This window comes from Micrasema longulum, unplaced genomic scaffold (genome assembly GCF_059751315.1).
Source record: "Micrasema longulum isolate JH-2025_06_02 unplaced genomic scaffold, ASM5975131v1 h1tg001976l, whole genome shotgun sequence".
Taxonomy (NCBI): domain Eukaryota; kingdom Metazoa; phylum Arthropoda; class Insecta; order Trichoptera; family Brachycentridae; genus Micrasema; species Micrasema longulum.
In genome coordinates this window covers 84,631-107,294 of record NW_028279149.1, presented here as the reverse complement: position 1 = coordinate 107,294, position 22,664 = coordinate 84,631, and the positions used below count along the sequence as shown (strand labels likewise).

At 32.7% G+C, this 22,664-nt stretch overlaps 1 protein-coding gene across 1 annotated transcript in view; it reads right to left on the bottom strand.

Annotated features, from left to right (window-relative positions):
* Positions 1-2,478: 2,478 nt before the first annotated feature.
* dop (microtubule-associated serine/threonine (MAST) protein kinase dop) overlaps positions 2,479-22,664 on the bottom strand; it is a gene marked incomplete at its 3' end in the record, with an annotated part of 60,453 nt that continues 40,267 nt past the window's right edge. Inside the window, exons 14-28 of the mRNA XM_088238833.1 lie at positions 20,444-20,649; positions 19,871-19,941; positions 18,581-18,690; positions 16,607-16,724; positions 15,355-15,479; positions 14,848-14,950; positions 13,385-13,539; positions 11,567-11,686; positions 10,296-10,437; positions 9,298-9,463; positions 7,976-8,223; positions 6,392-6,518; positions 4,480-4,606; positions 3,097-3,273; positions 2,479-2,667 (exon numbers count right to left, since the gene is read on the bottom strand). Of these exons, the coding sequence (XP_088094959.1) occupies positions 2,479-2,667; positions 3,097-3,273; positions 4,480-4,606; positions 6,392-6,518; positions 7,976-8,223; positions 9,298-9,463; positions 10,296-10,437; positions 11,567-11,686; positions 13,385-13,539; positions 14,848-14,950; positions 15,355-15,479; positions 16,607-16,724; positions 18,581-18,690; positions 19,871-19,941; positions 20,444-20,649 (2,184 nt within the window). The remainder of the gene's footprint in view (positions 2,668-3,096; positions 3,274-4,479; positions 4,607-6,391; positions 6,519-7,975; positions 8,224-9,297; positions 9,464-10,295; positions 10,438-11,566; positions 11,687-13,384; positions 13,540-14,847; positions 14,951-15,354; positions 15,480-16,606; positions 16,725-18,580; positions 18,691-19,870; positions 19,942-20,443; positions 20,650-22,664) is intronic.

The window sequence follows — 22,664 nt, the reverse complement described above, 5'->3', positions numbered from 1 at the left end:
TATCAGATACTGAAGAATTGCCAAACATGTATCTATCGTATTTCAATAGACACATGTTCGGCAATTCTACAGTATTTTATAGTTTTTATAATTCAATTATTTTTTTAAAAATAATACATACATTACAAACTAAAATTTAAGATGTACATATTATAAAAAGACTAAAAATACGCCAAGGGACTCTTTGTCAATATAGTGGGAGAATCCTGTTCCCGAAAACCCCTCTGGATACATGGAACAGATCAACATCCAGAGCGATGTTGTTTCATTGGCAGGTTGGTCCTGTTTATCTGAATATGTTAGCAAACAAACGTGGAAACTTAGATTTATTTAATTTATCTTTATACAAATTAAAATCATTACTTTTTAATCACTTCTTTTCTAAATTATAAAAATGTACTAAGTGTTATACTTGTTTTACTGTTTATGCTATGATACATGGCCTCTGTTACTTCAATACATTTTATATTTAAACCCTTTATTTATTGTTAATTTTCTGCATACCTATGTTATAATTTCTTACTTAATTTTGCTTTATTATTTCTTAATTTTCTGGTGATTTTATTTCATGTTTCTATATTTTCTATACCGTGTACAGGTGTTTTGTTTCATTATAATTGTTTTTAAATATTATTTTATACTTTGTCAAAGGCGTAAGCCGTCGAAATAAATAAATATAAAACAATCTATGCCAGAGGTTCCCAATCTTTTTTGTGTCGTAGACCCCTTGCCATGTTTTTCGGTTTTTGGTAGACCCCCTACTTACCTGATATTGATTTTTCATAAATTTCTAACTGTAGTGAAGTTTGTTGTTAAAAACTTAAAGTTAAAACAAATGTTAAGTTTTATACATTTATTAATTGAATTTAAATTAAAACTACCCAAAATGAAATTTTGTATATGTTATATAAAATAAATGTAACATAAAATAAACTAAGCAATAAGTAAATGTTTTTAGTGGGAAGGATGAACTTGATGCTTTAATAATAAATTATCAACATTTGGCGTCAATTTTGTCAGGTTTAATCTTAAATCTCCTCGGCCAATGATGTCCAGTCTGTTTCTTTTTCGTTAGGAGATTGGTAACAGCGCTGAACCCCCTTTCCACTAGGTATGACGATGGAAAGGAAATTAAAAATTTGCTCGCTATATTCCATACTACAGGATTAGTAACGGGTATGTTTTTTTGCAGCCAGAAGTACAGAAATACTATCAGTGTATGTTGAGATCCACTATCGTGGACCCCCATTCTCATTTCATGGACCCCCAAATTTTTTTTTCGTTGACGTAGACCCCTTGCAGGTTGTTATAGACCCCTGGGGGTCGATATAGACCACTTTGGGAATCACTGATCTATGCTGACGCTGTCTTAGGTTAATTATCAGGAACATACAAACCAATGCTCATCATAATCTCAGAATTATCGACCATACCGCGCAACAATCAATAAAAATGTGTAGTCAAATACACATTCCTTCTAGTCTCTAAACTGTTATAGCCAAGCATACCTTGGAGAAACTCGGCCGGGTAGAGCCGAGGATAATACCCGCACTCTCTCATATACGGATATCTCAGAAACTTCTTTTGGATATTCTCTATCATAAGAGAATACTTCAGTTCATGTGGCCCCCAAATCATCGAGCCATTCTCGAGTCTACTTCGCACCAAGGAGTTGTAAAGAGTTCTCAGTACACGGGTATTTTTGAAAACCCTGGCAGTACGCAGAACGAATCCAAACATCTTATCTGATGGCAGTGTACAATGCCTGCATGGCAACTAGTAAATCACAGTACCTCACTATAGTCCTTAAAATGTAACATGATTAGAATGACAGTTGTCAGAAAAAGTGACGACATAACTTTGTAGTAACGTCAAAGGAGTTATTTATATTGACACATGAAAAATCATTTATATCTGGCGTGTTAATTTATTTTTTTATTACAATGCTTGAAACATAAAGCAACATTAATATATACAATCTGCTTTAAAACAAAAAAAAACTAAAATAAACCTAATTATTAACGACGTTCTTACAAGGTTACATCATTTTGCAAAAAAGTTAGAAATGGGACAAATTGATCAATGTAAATTGATCGAATAAAAAAATTATTCGTTTGATGTTGTTCATGAAAAAAGTATAAATGTCTCATTTTTTGGTGAACAATTATGTTAAACACACTATAATAGGCTTGTTTTTTCATTTTATATATCAATTTTCGGTAACAGAGTTTCATGATTGCATGAAATAACTGATAAAATCGATTTGATCAGTGATCAGTAATTTCCCATCACTAATGAAATTAGTTTGACAGCTGTCATTCTAATCAAGCTATATTTTGAGGACTATAGGGCCCAAAACTGCAAACTGTCGAGATTTGTGAGATATTTACCAGCCACGCTTAAGGTCTTGAATTCGATTCCTGGAAGGTTCGACACAAGGAGACATTGTAGTAATGCAGTAAACAGATTAAAAAATACCTGTTGCATCTCAGCCGATGCCCTCTTGCTAGAAATCCTTCGAAACAGCGAGGCTCTTCTCCGCCTCTCCGCTGGCTCCGCCCTCCTCTCCTGGTGGTGGGTGGCTCCCCTCCTGCCGACGGGGCCCGGAGCTCCACCCCCGCGTCCCACGGCGCGCCCCGCCCACGCGCCTCGCTTCCTGCCGCCAGTCTGAAATGAGGGATTATGATGTGTTGGAAAAAAATACATTTGAATTGGTTTGTTTTAAGCACCACGACAGGCTTAATTACAGCACAAAGCACCAACAAACATGATAATTAATTTTGAAAAACGGAAAAGGCACCCACACAGAATATTTCATTCTGATACTACATCTAAAAAAAAATCAGTTTCGTTTTGTATTAGGGTGCAAAAACAGGAAAATGAAACCTCGATTTAGTCGATTTTAGTAAGACATAATCAGTCCGGCGTGCAGTTATCTTTTTTGCACAATATTGGAGAGGCATTTGCTAGAGAGTGACAGAAAAACTATACAAATACTTATTCATAAAAAAAAAACCTCTTTACCTAAATGCCACAGATTTGTCTCTTCCACCACAATTATTAATCAGTCGACTGATTGCGAGTGTACAGTCTTACCTGTATGGTAGTCTGGTCGAGAGGCAGCGCTCGGAGCGAGGCTTGGCGGGGGCTGGCCAGCAACAGGCGCAGGACCTGGGTGTGCAGCAAGCCGGCCACGCAGCAGCCATTGAGCCACACCAGCAAATCGCCGGCTCGGAGACCGGCCTGCCAAGCGGACCCGCCTTCACTGACAGCCTGGGGAAGAAGTCAGCACATTGAAAATATCGTAAAATAATAATGTCGGTTTTATGTTTTCTAATTCCTGGCCACCTTCTCTATGGCGTCTATTTTTGTCCGCTAAAATCAGTCAGATAAAAAAACATCCTTTGAAACCCAATGTACGTTCAAACTAAAATAGCAATAATTTCAAAACTATAAGAAGAAAAAAAATATATATATTTTACAATGGCAAGATTTAATTCAGATATCAAGGTTTTGGAGATTTGCAAACGGAAAGAAAAGAATATTGATTTACAAAAAAACAGATTTATTGTAAAAAAAAAAACCTTTTATTAGTAATTTTATGATTTTTGAAATTTATGAAATTTTTAAAAAAAAAAAATTTCTTGGTGTAGTATACATTAAAACAAAGTCCTGGCTGCAGACTAGGTTTCCGTAAACATGTTTCGCAAAACCACACTGTTTTATTTTGGTCACTGCACACGGCACAGTCCTTGAATCCACTTTTCTCTCTCTTGGCTGAGATCCGGCTTGACGTCGACTTCTGGGACAACCTGTATATCTTTAGCTTTTTAGTCTTTATTTTCTATTGAATATGTTTTGTAACTTGAATTATTGGTTGGAAGAAATCGCCATTCGGCAATAAACCCGCCAATGTACAGATAACATTATGTACAAAAAGTTGAATAAATAAAATGAAAGACTTTCCAACTTATTTCGTCGTCAAAAAGATTAGGCGTCCTGCCGGCCATTTTTCAAATAGTTAATGCAGAGATTATTCAGAACAAGTGTTAAAAAAAAATTAAAATAAAATAAACAAACTATTGTAAGATGTCACTCCTCATTATGTACAAAAGAATTGTTTTTTTTGTCATGGGAAACGTTCATGAAAATAAATGTATTTAATTAATGTAAAAATTGTATTTAGATTTGTTATCTGAATAAAAAAAAAACAAAGTATTTTTTCATTGTTGATGAGAAAGGTTTATTTTTTCTCCAGTGTCATTTGACGTAAAAAAAAAGAAGAAAGTTACTGCATTCTTAACATGACCATCCTCTCAGGCGCTCTTGCCATAGGAGTTGAAGCGTATTTTTATTTCTAGCGGGTGGCTCCCACCAATGGAATTCTAAAGGTTAAAATATTACTGCAATGTACCGTGGAATATTTTATGATTTTTTCTAGCAACAAGGGAATTGGGAGAAAGAAATTCTTTGACTTACCGAAACCAAATGGTGCATTGTATAATAGTCTGTCTCTCCAAAGTAAACTCTTATGGTGTGAATCGTGAAGCCGAATCCTTTCGGACCTCTTCTGATGACCATCGGTGGCTTGGACATTTGCAGCAAACTACGAAAGAAAGAAAACAACTCAATAAATCATATAAATTCCTTCATCATAATAGGCTCGGCTCACCAGTGAGACATGTAATTACGAAATCAAAAAAATTTTCAAAAAATATGAGTACCACATTTAATAAACAAATTGTCGGATAGTAGTGCTATGAGGTCACAGATCAAAGGTCTGAGATTGAAACCCCGCTGTACCACAACTCGGTTATTACCGACTACTAGAAAAATGGCTTCAAAACTTAAATATTTGGGTCAATTGTAAAAATGCAAGACGGCGGCTGAGGACAAGGAGGAAAGTTGCAGGAGGCCAAAGCTCGATATGGGCTGAAGCGCCATCGGAGAGAGAGAGAGAGAGAGAGAGAGTAAGAGTGCAAATATATATTATTTTTTTTTACAATATACATAAGAGGTAAAAACAGAGTATTCAAAAAATAAAGTATAATTACATAGCAATGAAATACATATTAATAGAAAAATAGTAAACAAAAAATCCCACAAAGGCATGGCCGATTCGTGGGTTTACAAGAAAATGTTAATGAATTTTTGCTCCTATAATAAATAATGGACAGTTATAATATTTTTGTGTAACATAAGAAAGAGAAAATAAAATATTATATGGTATTTTATTTTTATAGTAATTAAAAAAAGGAAATAAAATATTTTTAAAAAAAACATAAAACTATTCCTTATTATGGAAAGGGCATCAAAATATACCATAGAAAAAAAGAGTTCATATCTTTAGTTTGAATCCAGGATAGTGCGTGTTTTTAAAAGATTTGTTTATGTAATGATGTAATAACTTATATTTACATATAAGTTATTAATTTAAAAAATACTTTAGAATAGAATTGTCAATAAATAATTTAAGTGAAAGAAAAAAAATATTTATGTATTATTTTTATCCATAATACAGTGGTTTCCCTGCGCATGGAAATTTCGTTAAAACATTTTATAAACTATAATTACACCAGGGCCCCGATTACAATGCGAAGTTAACATTTATCTTCAATTTTATCTGCAAAGTTTTCTGTATGAAAAGCAGAATATGCATACGTTTTTTTCTTCTAAACATGTTCAATTATAGGTTACCGACGAAGGTACTTGAAATGTTCATGCAAATATACTCATTTTCATACACAAATATCGGATTTCTTTATAGACAGTCGAAGATAACTCTATTAACTTCAAACTGTAATCGGAGCTCAGTGCCGTCACTGCTTTGCTATATTTATAACTAGTTGTTTTAGTTTTTTTACAACTAACTAAATAAATACTTTACATTTTTTTTTGTTAACCTCTCTTCATTTTATTTTTATTCCATTTGTTTCCTGAACCCTCTTCCTGCCTCCTTCCAAACTCATTACCTGACACCACATTTCTCATCATATAATGTATACAGTGAAAGTGTTTTGATTGATAAATTTATATTCAACTCAATCGGCCAATAAAAAAAAAACTGTAATTTGAAAATTTGCGTTCTTATGAATTACTCAAACATTTCCATTTTCCATGAGTTGTAAATAACTGACTATTATAAAATGTGAATCAAGTCATGGTAGAGCGGAGTTTGAACTTTGGGCCTTTGATCAGTGAGTCCGCGACACCACAACTCAATTTACAGATTAAACTACCATTTTTTTTTGATCGGCAGGAAGATATTTAGATATTTCTTCTAGAAATAAGTCCGGCAAAGTGCATGTATTTGGACTTGAAGTTTTAATAAATACCCAGCATCGGTTAGACTCTAGACTCCTCGTTTCTAATCACCGTATTGACTACTCACCCATGGTGTTGAAGGGACAATGGTGTGAACCCTTCTCTGCACGGTGAAGAGTCTCGGCTGGAGTTAGTACTGGAGGTGTTTCCAGCAGGCGGCGACGGAGCGCCTCCCACAGAGCAGAACGAATCATCTGGAAAATTTAGGTCATTTACTCTTGTGTGGCTATGGTGTCACAAAGTCTACATAGAACACAAGACTTGATACATCTTGCTTGTTAAAAAAAATAATGAAGTCTTATTTTGCTTTAACAGGTCTAAGTTATATGTAATTTATTGTGTATGCAGACAATTGGTAGAATTCCATATTCAATTTGGTAATGTATCCAAAATAAAACAAGTTTATTATTATTAATTATAATAATACACTAGCAGCCATTAAGCTGATGCGTGTATATCAAGTGTACATGCTTATTAAACATTATACATTGCTGTGTGCATCTAGTTAACATTAACTGAACTAGCACCAATCACTTTCTCGGGAAGGCCATTCCATTTCTCCACAACTCGGTTTGTCAGGAAGTTTATCCTGGAGTTGGATGAGAAGGAGGTAGTGTTGAGTTTCAATGAATGACCTCTGAGATGGCGGTTTTGATTCACAGTGAACATTGATTTCAACTTGGGTACATTATATCACTCAGTTAAGATTTTGAATGTTTCAATGGAGTTACCACGCTGCTTCCGCTCTTCCAGTGAACTTAACCCGAGCTCCCTTAAGCGGTCCTCGTATGATTTATTTCTTATTTATTTATTAACGGACATTGCCCATGTATACAATTTATAGGGTTTAAATATTACAATAAAAGAATAGTTTAAAACATTAAAAAAAGAAGAAAAGAAGCTTTGACAAACATAAGGGACATCGAGACAAGATCTGGACTATAAGGTTTATATTTGAAGCACTAACTTTGTGGTTATTCATTATAATAAAATAAATAAAACAACTTTGTTTTTAACCACTAATTTTTATTTTTCAAAGAAGCTTGTTTGCTTTGAAACCGGTCGGTGAAAAATAAAAATTAGTGGTTAAAAACAAAGTTGTTTTATTTATTTTATTAAGATCTGGACTATTTATTTAGTGCTCGTTTAAATCGCTGTAAAGTTAAACCAAAAAAGTCCAGATCTTGTCTCGAGTTAACAACAGTTCTTAGAGAAACTACTATTTTAGTTGCGCTTCTCTGGACTTTCTCCAACAACTCTGTCTTTTTTAAAATAGGGATACAAAGGGATATTGTGACGCGTTTCGTCTTGTTAGGGCATTTTCAAACAGTTTGTTTAATACAACAAGATGCTCGACTTCGAGCCAGCAGTCTCAGGGTGGAAAAAACCAGATTCAACAAAAGCCAGTGAAGCATTTCCTGAGCAATAGGGCGGTTGGAATGAGCTGCCACAAGAGCTGGTCTCAACGTGTGGTCTCAATAACTTCAAAGATGGGCTAGATTTGTTTTAGAAAAGTTAAAATGTGCCGACAACAAACTTTGGTTAAAATAGATTTAATCATTTCAGCTTTTAACTCCTCGCTTAAAATTAATGATAATGAATAAATAAATAAAATTAAAAAAAAAAAAAAATTAAAAATATGAAACAATACCCGATTGTATGATCAAGGATAGTCCGGACGCCGACGCGCTCTTCTTCACGTTCTTGTGTGCAGGGCTAGGCACGGCCTCGTTCTTCAAGGTGGTCACTGCGGCGGGGGCCGGGAAAGGAGCGGAAGCCGCCGGGTGGGGGGCAGGGCCCGCCGTGGGGGCGGCGACCTTGGTGGCCGGGGGCAACGTTGTGCTCATGATGGGCAGGGACATTTGGCCAGTCTCGCTCGATGAGTTGTTGGTATCCGCGCTGGAAATTAAATATTAAATTGAATATGCAAATTCACACTCCTGCTTTCTTTCATTCATCCTCTACCACTCCTCATCGGTTTCCTTATGTTCCCTTCTCATTATCTCTTTGTTTTGTCGATATTCCTCTTCTTTTAATTTATTTCAAGAATATTGGTTTATTTACCTATTATTTTATTTTTTATAATTATTTATTTATTTTATTAAGGAAATCATACAGCGTTTATATAAATACAAGGTACAAAAGAACAATTTTAAAAAAGTAAGACCAATTACAGATTTCACATTCATTTATTATGAAAGCAGGAGAGGGGGAAAAATAATTGAATTCTAAAAAAATAAAATAAAAAGGACATCAAAGGGAGAAGACATTGTATAGCTACTACTATACTTTCCTCCCCTCTCTCTCTGCTTCCATGAACATTTATATTTCTTAGTAAAAATTCAAAACCAACGATAAATAATTAATTAGATGCACATAGTAGATGTACATATGAAAAATTGAAAACTCAAAGTTAAAATTAAAAGTTGATGTTATTAATACAATATTGTTTAAAGCATCGCTTTATTTTGTAAAATTAAGATGAATACATATTTAGATGGCCAGTAGATCTATTTGCATTTCAAATAAAACACTGGGTCCCAAAAATCGAAAATTTCTTTGCCCAAATTCAGTGTTCGTGGTAGACCCCATCCTCAAAATGGACTCCATTTAAATCCGTTTAATGTTTCAGAGATACGGAATAATGGCAGCCTCCGTGGTGTAGTGGTCAAAACGCTTGACTCACACACGGAAGGTTCCGGGTTCGATTCCCGGTGAGAACACAAAAAATAAAATGTGATTTTTCTCAAGCCTGGGTGTTCTGTGATGTAATTCACAACTGTAATTGGGCTTCCTGGCCTGTTGTGGTGCAAAAATAAATAATTCTTTAACAATAATGAAATTCGATATGCAACGCTTCGCATTGCAGTGTCCACCATCAGAGCTGATGCGGCGATATGATCCTAAACACAGGCAAAGAGTGCGATCAACACACGAAATCTGCAACTGAAAAATTGGAAGACAATATTGTACCTTGAGTTATCTTCCTCGATAGAAATGGAGAATGAAGGCGTGGGAGCAATGGAGTGCGTCGTGGGAACATTGACCAGAGGTGATGATGAAGTGGAAAATTCCCTCGATGGCCGTGGTCCGCTTAGCTGCTTCATGGTGCTGCCCGGGACACCCAAGCTTGAAGGACCTGGGGAACAAATGCAGGGAATAAATATAGGAATTACATAAAACTATTTGAAAGACTGACAAAAGAATCTTTATTCCCAACAGAAAAAAATATTTGCAGTATAGTATTTTCACATTTTATTTCTTCTTTATGTGTCATATCAGGTCCCCATGACGTTGACGGCCACTTGGAAGAAAGCTCTCGATAGTGATATCCTGGGGAATTGTTAACCAAAATTAATATCCGATTAAAACTTTGGATGATTTTCGTACTCTCCAGGCAGATATAATAAACGTATCTGAATGGGGAAGATGAAATAAATTATAGTTCAATATTTCAAAATGCTCAGTTATGTCTTTCACAATGGCCCACTAAACGCTTTTTTCTTATGCTTGGTTACAGCAGTTTGAAAACCGGAAGGAATATGTGTTTTACTATGCATTTCTTTCGATTGTTGTGCGGTATTATTGACAACCCTGAAATTATGCGGAACATTAGCTTTTATGTTCCTGATAATTGCCTTGGACAGCGTCAGCATAGACGGTTTCACATTCCAATATAGAAGAACAACTTTCTAATGGTTATGCCTGTTGGAAAGGGCTATTTCTATATTGAACAATATTATTTTGGACATTGACAATTTTTACGTCTGAGAGAGTTTTTTGTTACAAGATTCTCTTACTTTTTAACATAACATTCTCTGGTAGTTTTTTACCTAATTTTACCTTTTTATTTTCATTATTTCCATACGTATGAATTAAGATCTTCCATTTTGTAATGTACATAATATGAATAAATAAAATTGACACATTGTGAGGGTTTTTAGAAACGAGTCACTCACATTTGATCCTACCTGTCACGAGCGGCGTACACCCGCCAGCAGTGGCGAAGGTGTTGGTGCGTCGCTTCCTAGCGAGGTGTGGGGACACGTCGTCAGAGTCCGTCTGTGACGACTCGGGCGTGGAGTGGGGCGGAGCGCGACCCCCGCCGAGGAACTGTAAAATAAATTAAACGTCAAAATATTAGCTCGGGTTGCTGCTATTAAAAAGATCTTATTTATAACTTCAAAAAGGGGTTGATGGCAAATATTGTAATTAAAATGACGCTTGAAGATGAAAACAATAGTTTTTTCCAAAACATGCCATTTTTAAACATTTTAATAATAAATAATAATAATAATCATGGTTTATTACCAATAAAATACAATTTCTTTATCTACCAGATTTATTTATTTATTTTCAGTTCACAAACCGTAAAAATTATCTACACAAGAATTGTTTATTTCTTTTACGTAGTGGGAAATGTTAATATAAATATATATATTTGATTATTGTAAAGAATTGTACTTAGTTGCAATATTGTATTTTAATTTGTTATTAATAAAAATATAAAAAAAGATATCACAATATATTATATACAATTTATAAAATAAAAAATAATAACACTAAACATCTTTCACCAATCATATGTAAACACCAATAGTCACAAAAGAAAAATGAAAAATTATATATAGACCAAAATTTAGTTTTCATTCATATGTTATTAAAGCAGTTATTAGAATTTATAAAAGATTAATTTTAATAAAATTTATTTTAAGATAGATGCAATTTATACAATCGAATATAATTTTACTAGATTATCAATAAAGTCTCGTAGTAGTAATAAGTTTTTTTTAATGTATATCAATAAATTATAGTAATAATAGTCACAATAAAATAACATAAATAAAAAACAATGCGTACTCTTATTTAGAATATCCGTTTTATTATTGTTGTACATGTTCATTAGGGTGAGTATATATATTTAGGGTGAGTGAGAGTGTGTGTATATGTGTATGGGTGTGTGATGTACATACATACTTAGGTAATAGATTGCTCTGGATTATGTCTAGTCTGCCTAACTAGGTACAACCTGTTTAAGGGAGACATTTTTATGCAAAAATAAACAATAACATCACTATCTACTAGTTAATTTATTATGATATATTTTCAATTGTTTTTAAAAAGGTGTCACATTTAAGTGATATGAAAAAGAAATTCATGAGAGCAAATGGTTTTAAATAAGCGCAAGTATACGGATGTGAAGGGCATTATCAATACCATCGGAAGATTTCTATAGACTTACGGGACACTTGTGATGGTGGACCGATGGTGGAGTTGCCGGGGCAACGGGACCTCCGATGGTGGGCGGGTCGCCCTGACTGTCCGGAGTACCTGGACAACTTTCCATGCTTCCTCCCATCACCTGGGGTTTCAAAATACCCACATATTAGTATGGACATTCTTCATATAAGTGATTATTTATTCCGACAGGAAAATGGCTGAATGATCCAGAGCTAATTTCACCATATGCACAAAAAGAAACATTTTATTCTTGCAATATTTTGAGTTTGTCGAAATGTTTGTAGACAAAATACTGGATTGCACCCACTAGAGTCATTGAGATTAACAAATTACAACAGGGATGGAGAACATTTTAGAGAAGGAAAATGGGAGGTCTAGACATTAGTCATTGGCTGGTTTAAGTGGCCACTTTATAAACTGTGTAACATTCACCATTTTTCCCACATTTGAAAATCCATATTTCTTCAATTCCTCCATCTGTTGATTTTAGTGAAGTCAACGAATTTAAATTAAAATTATTATGTATGAAGCCTATGTCGCATCTAAAATATGTTATATGCAACAACTATGGGGAACAGGAAACCAAAATGACATAAACAGACTACAACGAGAGTAAAATTTATTTATAAGTTAGTCTGTGCCTCAAACTGCATTTGATTCTACAACAAGGTACATCTTGAAATTCAGGCTTTGCCAACAGAAAAATTCAAAGGTTTTGTCAAGCACAGCCTGTTTGGAAAAAGCTACTATAGAGTTGATGATTTTTTGCAGGACAAGACGGCTTGGCATTAGATTCGCGATTATTGATTTTAATTTATCAATTGTAGTTTTTTGATTTACATTAGTTTGATAGGTTTAGTTTACTAATTATTGAATTTTATTTTATAATTATTGGTTTATATTTAAAGTTATAATTTATTTATTGACGATTATAAGAGATTCGATGAATCCTACATAAAGAATAATAATAATAAAGGCACTGATTTCATTGTAGACAAAGATCTAAAAATTAAAAAAAATTGTTATAAACATTGACATAATACAAGAATATCAGATCAATATCACATACAACATTCCAAAACGTGACAAGGACAATCGAGACTGATATTATACAATAAACTACCAGACAAAACTAAACAAAAAAGAATCAGACAAACTTTTCAAAAGATGTAAAAAATATTATTATCAACAACAGTGTATGAATAAAAAATTATGTATTATTATTATTGTAAAATAAATGTAATAATCTGTAAGGTTAAATAAATAAATTTTCAAATATATTTTTTTTAAAAAAACAGCCAATGACAGGTCATAAACCCTGTAAATGCCTAGACTTCGAGATTCCTTTCTCTATAAAATTGTCCATCCTTGTTGTAATTTTTTAATTTTATTTTTGAACAAAACAGAAAAAAATTAATTGGAAATGTTTATTTTTTATAGCGGCAACATTTTTTCCAGTCACTACTGTATTGACTGGCAAATTATACTCAGCGCTTAATTTCAAATTCAAATTGACTTATTTCTGTTTCGTATTTTAAATAGGCTTCTGTAAAAAAAGTAGCCACTTGAAAATTATTTAAAATAAAAACAAATCGCAATTAAAGCAAAAAGAGCTTTCTTGGTCATGGTTTTTGTCACTTCCAGTGATACAGGGTGGATAATGTATCTTCGTAATCGCTAGGGAGAATTTATCTTTAACTATATCATCACAATGTAGATATGTCTTTCGTATCTTCCGTTTGCAATCACCCCCCGGTTCATTTTCACACACAGAACTGAAAACTGTCAATTAGTCAAATAAGATAAACAAATCGCTGACCTTTCCTTCCCCGAAGCTCAAATCGGTTGTGGAGTTGGATTGGAACTTTCTGTACTGCGGAGACATTGAACTAAATGTGCCGAACAGTACGGGACTATCGTCTCCGGTGTCACAGTCTGTGTCGGCCTCGCTGTGATTGTACCTGTCGCACCGGCCTGGAAATAAAACAGTAGTTGGTTTAAATAATATAATTACAAATTTAGTTTGTGTGAAATCACTAAAATAAATTTAATATGTTCCTCTGTTAAGGCTTAAAAGTAAACTCACACTAAATATTTTTAATCTTGCCAAATAATACCATTTTAATGTTCTTTCAATTTTTTTTATGAGTGAATGTTTGAATTTAAACTAAACTTCCCTTTTCCACTTTCAAGCTTGTGACAGAAGTGATTATTTTTCATTTAAACCACAAAAATGAGAAATTTGTGCTTACTTTAGTTTTACACTCACGGTGAAACATTATAATATAAATTATAGTGTACAGGAACTTTTAAAGATTTATTTTGAATTGTGCCAATCAATTTTGGAGTACAATATAATCTGTTGGGGTGGTGCGAGTGACACAGTTTTAATTAGTGTATTTGTTGCACAAAAATCCATAATTAAAATAATACTCAGAGTACCGATACAGACATCTACTGAAGAAATATTCCACAAATCACAACTTATGACACCAAAACAATTATACGCTGAAATATTACTCACTTACAGATTCAAAAACTACTCTTACTCAAATGAAAGACATAACCCCTACAATACATCACATACAAATAATATAATCACTAGATCCTCAACACAAAGACAACTTAAACAAATACAAACTAAAACCACTTTTGGACAAAGAGATTTTGAGTATTATTCAATTAAAATCTATAACCTACTTCCACTATCTATTAAAACAATTAGTAACGAGAAAATGTTTAAAAAGGCTATAAAAAAATGTATAGTGGAGCTAGGTAGAAGTAAAATGGATTGTCTCATTCGCCCAAACCAATATTGAATCAACCGCCCCACAAGTGTATAGCTTATGTTAGGTTTTTGTTATTTTCACTGTGCGTTTTGTAATATAAATAATATGGATGTACTTATATACCTAGTTTTTAAAACTGTGAATATTTTTTTAATTATCTCTGTTTATTAAGTTAGTCTTCTTTGTTTATTCTCAAATGTAAAAACATTTCAAAAAAGTATATTGTTAAGTGTCCTCGGCACGGGTAACCCCAGTGAGGTCACATTTTTTTTATTATTATTAATTATAGTTTGTAAGATAAAAATATAAATAAATAAAAAAATAAAAATATTTCAGAGCAGCTAGCATTCATGCATCGGATGATCGATACACTGCATTCAGCGTATCAATCCAGTTTTCTATGCAACACTGGGTGTGGATGAAAAAATATGCATAACTCCTCATTGCGCAAAGGTAACAATTTATTGCGGCTTTATTTTTTCACAATACTTACTGTCAAAATAGCTCGTATCTTCATCATTGTCTAGCTGTGGAACAAACTCAGCTTTCTGTCGCAACAGCGATGTCCAGTCAACACCCCAGAAGAAAACATGTTCCTACGAATAAAAAATACATTTTTTACGATATTGTACAAATCTCAATCGCCCATTTCTAAAGCTCATCCATCTAGCTTTGTTCTGAGACATTCACAAAAATGTGTGACCTACTACATAAATTGAATTAAATATAGCGTTAACAAGAAACACAATACTTCTGAAATATGATAAGTAGTTTTTTAATTTATTTAAAATGAAACACTTTGTAATTTTTACCACATAAGAGTTTAATATATTATAACACAACTAGTTTCAGGTATTCTGAATTACACATCATCTGGGTACATTTTCTGATGGGAAATTAAAATTTATCTTCAATTTTATCCGTATTAGAGTATATACCCTCCTTGGCTGTATTGCAGTGTTGCGATTTCGAATGCGAATGTTGAGCCTATTTATGTTACCTTGACTTGGTTGGTGGAACCAGTTCCGAGCCGGTCTCGAGGAGATCTGGAGAGAAGGGCGGTGATGATGGCTCGGGCTTCCGGCGCAATTGGAAAATCATCTTCATCAGGCCATTCGATGTCATCTGGAGTCAAATTTACTTATTGTTATTTGTATTCTGACTACAGCAAAACCAGATTTTGATGAAATTACATTTTGATATTCGTATCCAGTTTATGATCATGTCCATTGGTTTTGAAGAAATGTAAGTCTTATAATGAAAGAACCAATGTATTAAGATACTGAAAATACAAATGAATGCTATAAATGATTAGAAATCACTTAGAGAAAGTAGATTCTTTAGGCTTTGGTTGAACATTTGACGTTTGGATTTGCGTCCGTCTGCCTCTGAGGTACAGATATTTAAATCAAGTTTTCACTAACAATTTTTTTATATTTTTTTAAATATTTAAATCTTAAAGTAGGGCACACATATCATACATATTGTTATGTGTGTTCTAATAATAACATTGCAAATATATTTAATTTATAAATTGTTTATCACATATGTCTTGACCATTATTTTAAATTTTGATAAGTTTTTTTCTTCATAAATATTTTTTTCCATTTCGTAATTGCTTTAAATAAAATTGAATTTTGTGACTTTGCCTTTTTCTTAAATGGAAGTCTAATTTTGTTCTTTTCTCTAGTATTGTGATTGTGTTTATGCTGGTTCCGATCAATTTTTTTCCAAAATTCTGTTTTTTTATTAGAGTTTATAATTTTATGAACAAATATCATTGTATTGTAAAATATTCTTTGTTTATATGTTAATAATTTCATTTCATTTACCATCGACTTTACCCTCGTGTATCGTGTATTTTCAGGTTTAAAAACAAGTCAGGCCACTTTGACGTCATCAGTTATTCATACAATTACGCTTTTATCAATAGTATAGCTCGTTTTTAGATGATTCAAAATATGCGTATTTTAAACCACTGCAGACAATTTATTTAGCATTACCATTTTCATAATTTTCTGATTTAAAATTGATAATAACCAAAATCTTGAAAAGATATTGGTTTAAATATTGTATTAAAATGCAAAATTTTACAACACCAGCTTATTTGGCGCATACAAATACTATGTTTTTATTCATTCTTGGAATGAATAAAAATTTATTTGAGATCGTTTGGCAAAAGATTGTACTGTGTGAAAGCAATCAAATGCAGCAACCTCAGACTGAAAGAAAGGTAATCTGCTTATTTTTACCGTTGACAGTATGAGCGAACAGCTCCTCGGGAGTCTCTCCGAAGAAGGGAACGCAGCCGATCAGGAATTCATACAGAATCACCCCCATTGACCACCAGTCTACAGGCTTACCGTACCCCTGAAATAAAAAATAGGTGAAAACAATTTTGTCTTGTAAGGATGGTAATGTGAGATGGATACGCTCATAACTAGACAGGAGTGGACTAAAGGAAATATTGTTTATTTGGTTATTTATTATATTTTAAATTATGAATCGCTTTTTTAATTTTTAAGATTTCCAAGTTGTCTAATTTTAATATTTATTTTCAACATGAAGAACTTTTAATCCAGTGTCTTTAATAATTTTCTATCAGATGGTTTGCAAATTCAGCAAAAATATTATTATTTGGGCACCTTAAGTATTCTTTTACTCTAATATCAAAGTTTCTTTTAGTTTTTCCAATGTATATTTGAGTCGAAATCATTACAGTTTAATTGGTATATTATTTATTTATTTATTTATTCTTTATATGCCAAATTTATTATATTTAGGGACTTTGTCTTTGTGATTTTTTAACAATGTGCCTATATTATTAGTTGTGCATAATGTTTGACCATAGGAAATTAGATAATTGTTTTGCGTATCCATATCACAGTACCATCACAAGACAAAAAGACTTGATTTATTAGTTCCATACACAGCATATTACTGATAAAATAAAATATGATAGAAATCATTAGTTAAGTATACCTTGATAAAGAAGCTTGTATAGCTATGAAACCGGTCCGAAGAAACAAACAAAAAAATATTATTGCTTTTTGTATTTATAAAATATGACATATTTTTATTTACTTTTCAAACTAAGTTTATTTGATGCCAGTTATGAATCAATCTCATTTTTTGAAAATTTGTAGTTACCAACTAGTGCCAGAAACCAGACGATGATTTTAATGAATAGCGACTTGTCTATTTGTAGCATTCATGGAGAAAGATACAAAAATGTGTTTTAGTGGGTAGCTCAAAAATGCTGATTTTAAAGTTACCTAATTGTAGTAATTTTCCGTCGATAATTTATATATATTTTTATTTTTTTTCAAATATTAGCGTTTTTATGATTTACCCAAACACTTAATTTTGAGGGCCATTTTCAACGAGTTGTAAATAACTCACTATTAGAAAATGGGAATCAAGTTGGGGTAGAGTGGGATTTGAACCACGAACCTTCGAGCCTTGAGTCTGAGACACTAGCCACGGAACCACAAACCGATTTAAATTATAATACTAATTTAATTTTTAAAAAAATTTCTAAAGGAACTATGTACTGGGTTCACTGTAATTTATTTCTATAATAAATTACAATGAACTTCCACCAAAAAATTTCACTAACAAACTTGAATAGTTTACATAATAAAATAATATTGGTTGAATAATCGTTTCTTTGAATCCCTTAAAATATGTATGTGTATATTTATGTTTTTCCTTTTTAAAAAAATGTTATTATTATTTTATTTTACTTTACATCTGAGCATGTTTTTCATTCTTTATTTTAATTCTTAACTTTTAATTACTTTTACAAATTTTCTTCATTTTTTACTTAATTTTTTTTTTTTTAAACAACTTCTATTTCTGTTTTTTTTCCTTCTCTTTTTTGTACTTTAATTAATAACCTTACATATAATTACTTTATAATATGGAAACTTCACTGGTGCATTAGAGTTAAGTCTAACTGTGTAAAATATAAAACTTTGTAACTGTACTGTATGTTTCCTAAATAAAAGAAAGTAAAATTAAATTAAATTAAAATAAAATTGGTGTGAATATGATTTTTTTAAAATAGGAAAGTAAAAGAAATTGATAGAAGAAGAAAACTGCAACAAGATATAAAATTGTACACTTGTAGAATATGGTAGAAAGGAATGCAACCCCTGTGAATTTTTTTTTTTTTTAATGTTTAAAAAGCAAGTATAAATGAATGAATAATTATTGAAAAATACCTGTCTAAGAATCACTTCAGGAGCAATATATTCTGGTGTCCCGCAAACTTGTTTATCGGAAAATTGCTGGGTTTCTTTATCAACGTATTCTTCGTAAAGATTTGTTGCCACTGAAAAAAAAATGTAGGCATAGAGTATATGGAATATGGTATACAATAAGGCTTTAAGCTACATCATATATACATAGGGTGGGCGCTATAATAATTGGACACTAAATCTAATGGTCAAAAATAAGTGAACGTAAGAATTTATCTCCATTGATCGCGCCACTAGCCAGAAGCTGATGAACGCTCGAATAACTGATTAGCGCTCTTTGCCACTGTGCCTAATACCAATGAATGCAATTACCTACCTTGTACTGGGGTTCTTGGCACCTTATTGTTCGGAACTTCTCTCGCGGCAGGCAAGATCAGATCCTGTGGTCAGGAAGGCACTTGTCGCGGGTTCTAGATTATTGATGTGTGATAACACGACACAGTGGATTATTGATCGCCAAAACAAATTATTTGCGATAGCGCTGGGAGATAAAAAGGTGGACCCACATTAGGAATTACAACATTTTTACCAGGGTCCAGTAGGTAGCAAAAAATCCAACGCCGCAATCCAGTAAATGTGCTATACACAAACACATATAGTACATGTGGCGCAACCATGCACTGTGAAAAAAAAACACTTTTTTCTGTATTTTTTTCTTAAAATGAACGCATTACATTTATTTATTTTTGACCATTAGATTTAGAATGTCCAATTACTGTAGCTAGCCAATTATAATAGCACCCAGCCTAGTCGATGTGCAAAATGGAAAATAAAGACTATATTGTAATTTCAGCACGACAACAATCTAGAAACTTACCATAGTAAGCTAGTGTGAAAATGTAAGGGAGTTCAAAGAAAACTTGCTAACATCATATTATGCTCTTTTGTTTTTTTCTTTATTTTCAGTTCACAAACAATCAAATATATCACAATATATTTACAATTCATAAAATAAAAAAATAACACATGAACACCATTCACCAATTATATGTTATGTCTAATAACGACAAAACAAAAATTAAAAGTGTTAAATTGATCAAAATCTAATTTTTAATATATAATGAGATTTATTAAAATTTAGAATAATTTTAATAAAATTTCATTCAAAATAGATGTAATTTATACAATTTAACTCAAATGTTCAATTTTTTATTTAATTCAGAATAGATGTAATTTATTTTTTAAATAATTTATTTGCTGTATTATATTGTTGGATATGAAAATATTTCTCGATATAACATTGTGATTACTTACATGACATGAGACCCATTTTGCTAAGGCCAAAGTCAGTTAATTTTATGTGTCCTAGTGCCGTTATGAGTAAGCTGTAACAATTATTAAAAAGTATTACAAAATGCTAAAAAATTTAATCCAAGGCAGTCATAATGAACATTCAGCATAAATAAAAAATAAAACAGATTTTTACGTCGGCAAAATAAATTATAAGTGGCATACTTTAGAGGTGATTGATTATGACAAGGTCACAACATTGTTGTTGCCTTTAAATTTAAAATCATAAGAACATCAGTGCACTCACAATTCCTACTCTTTTTTTACCGATAGTCATCCAAACACTTTGTATAACCATGACATCCACTCCAAATTACCATGTTACCCATCTACTCCAAAGGACCATATCACCCATCTAATCCAAATGACCACGCCATCTATCCACTCAAAATGACAACATCGCCTATCCACTTCAAATGATTAGTGTCACCTATCCACTCCAAATGAACATGACACCCACCCATTCACTTTAAATGTCATTACACTCATCCACTTTAAATGACCATGTAACGCATCCACTCCAAATGACTCCCTTACTTGTCAGGCTTGAGGTCCCGGTGCACGACGCCGTAGCTATGCAGATACTCAACGGCGAGCACGGCCTCGGCAAAGTAGAAGCGCGCCATGTCGGGGGGCAGCGGGCCCCCGATAGCCCGCAGCAGCGCGGCGCAGTCCCCGCCCTCCACCAGCTCCAGCACCAGGCACAGGTGGCGCCGGGTCTCGAACGAGCAGTACATCGACACCTGGAAGGGAGGGATTGAGGGGTCGTGCAGCAGACTATTGTTGAGCGGATGAAGAATACATTTCTGTGTGTAACCTTTGATCGGCACCACGTTTGCCTCACCCTTTCTACCTGATCATTCTTCAAAATCTGTGAATTTTAAAATTCAATTTTCTTGTTGAAATAGTGAGACAAATATGGTGCCTTTTAAAGGTTGACTGCCGATCACGCATCTGTGCATGATGTGGGGAGTGAGTATAATAAATCACATTGATCTGACCGCTGACTAAAGAATAGCTGAAAGGAACTTTACCTTCCTGTAGCTCAATAACAAATAAATATCGACGTGCTAAAAAACATGCTAAGCATTTGAGCGATCACAATGAACAATAAAACATAGATTATTTCCTAGCAATAAATTACACGTAGAGAGTGGACTCCTTAGTTTTAGAAAGTTATATTTATTTCATTATTTCAGTGCCTGAAATATGTTTACTTGAATAGGGAATTGTTAAGCAATAATTTAAATCGTATTAGTAATAGATCTGATAGTGTACTGTCAGTTCCAGGATGCAGAACTTAGTTCGCACAGAGGCACTCCTTACATGTTGGTCCAAGATCCTTCAATCTTCTAACCGAGGAACTACAAAACATTAAATCACTGGTACAATTTAAAGTAGGTTTGAGGTCTTGGATTACCATGGAAGAAGCAGATAGACACATTCTTTAAAAAAAATATTAAAAAATAAAAACGTACTGCAAATAAATCATATTTTCGTAATTTCAGCTAATGTGTTAATTTGTTTTTTTTTTTTTTTTCTTTTCTTTTCTTTTATTTTACTTTTCTTTTATTTTTTTTTCATGGTCATGTCATACCATATATATGTGCTATAAACTTTTTAACAATTAAAAAAGGAATGGCCCACGCTCAGACGCTGTAGTCTTTGTGGGCAGTTTTTCCAATTCGTGTTATAGCTTAATTTTAAGATGTATTTTTTTAAAGTGTATTTTTGTAATTATATTTCTTTGTAAATAATATATGTACGGAAAAATAAAAAATATGAACATGCTTAAGTTATCGCAGTCATTAATCAACGCGTGTGTACTCTAAGTCAACGCTCGGTTTGTTTTTTGTTTTCCTCGTAAATAAATACAGTTCACTGGCGAAAAATTGGCGTTTACTTTAGAAAATAATACAATATATTGCATTAGCAAAATAGTAAGGAGAATCTAATACAAAAAAGTGATAATTTAATTACAATTACTATGGCGACCGCTTTTCGTGACATTTGGCTTGCCAACCGCCGGCTAAATGCAATGAACAGCGTGATAAATAATAAATAAATTAATAAAAATAGCAGTTTTGGAATAATTTCCATATTTACACCGGTGAAATTCAAATATGTATTTACAAATTACTAAGCATCACTATTAAGCTTATTCAAAGATGATATACACTGAAGGTAATAATAAAGACAGCATCAATACTATGAATGTATTTCCAGAGCAATCTCATACAGTGGTCTCTTCTCCTCGACATTTTATCTTAAGCATAGACAAAGTTTTGGAGAACTAAATATGTTCATCCAAGACGTTGAACACTCTTGGAGCTAAATACAAAAAGTGTCTCCGAGCAAACATTGTACGTGTTCTCGGTATTCAACAATTTAAGTTACGCAAAAATGACGTCATTATTAGTTTAGAATACATTAAAATTGACATCCATTCTTAGGTACTCTTCATATCAGCGGCGAACGGTGATTTTATTTACAGGTAAGCTATAAAAAAAAATCATATATTTGTACATACATAGGAGGTACATAATATAATGTAAGTAATATATACTATAAATTGATATTTTTCTTTGGTTCTGTGTGATACGTTTGAGTTGATTTCATGGATGAGAGTTGTCTCATCCATGAAATCAACTCAAACGATGTAACTTCGTGATATATTATATTATATAGATAATTCATTAAAAAAAATAAAAAAAATACCACTATGAATTCAGTCGATATAAGGTATTCAATTGAAATG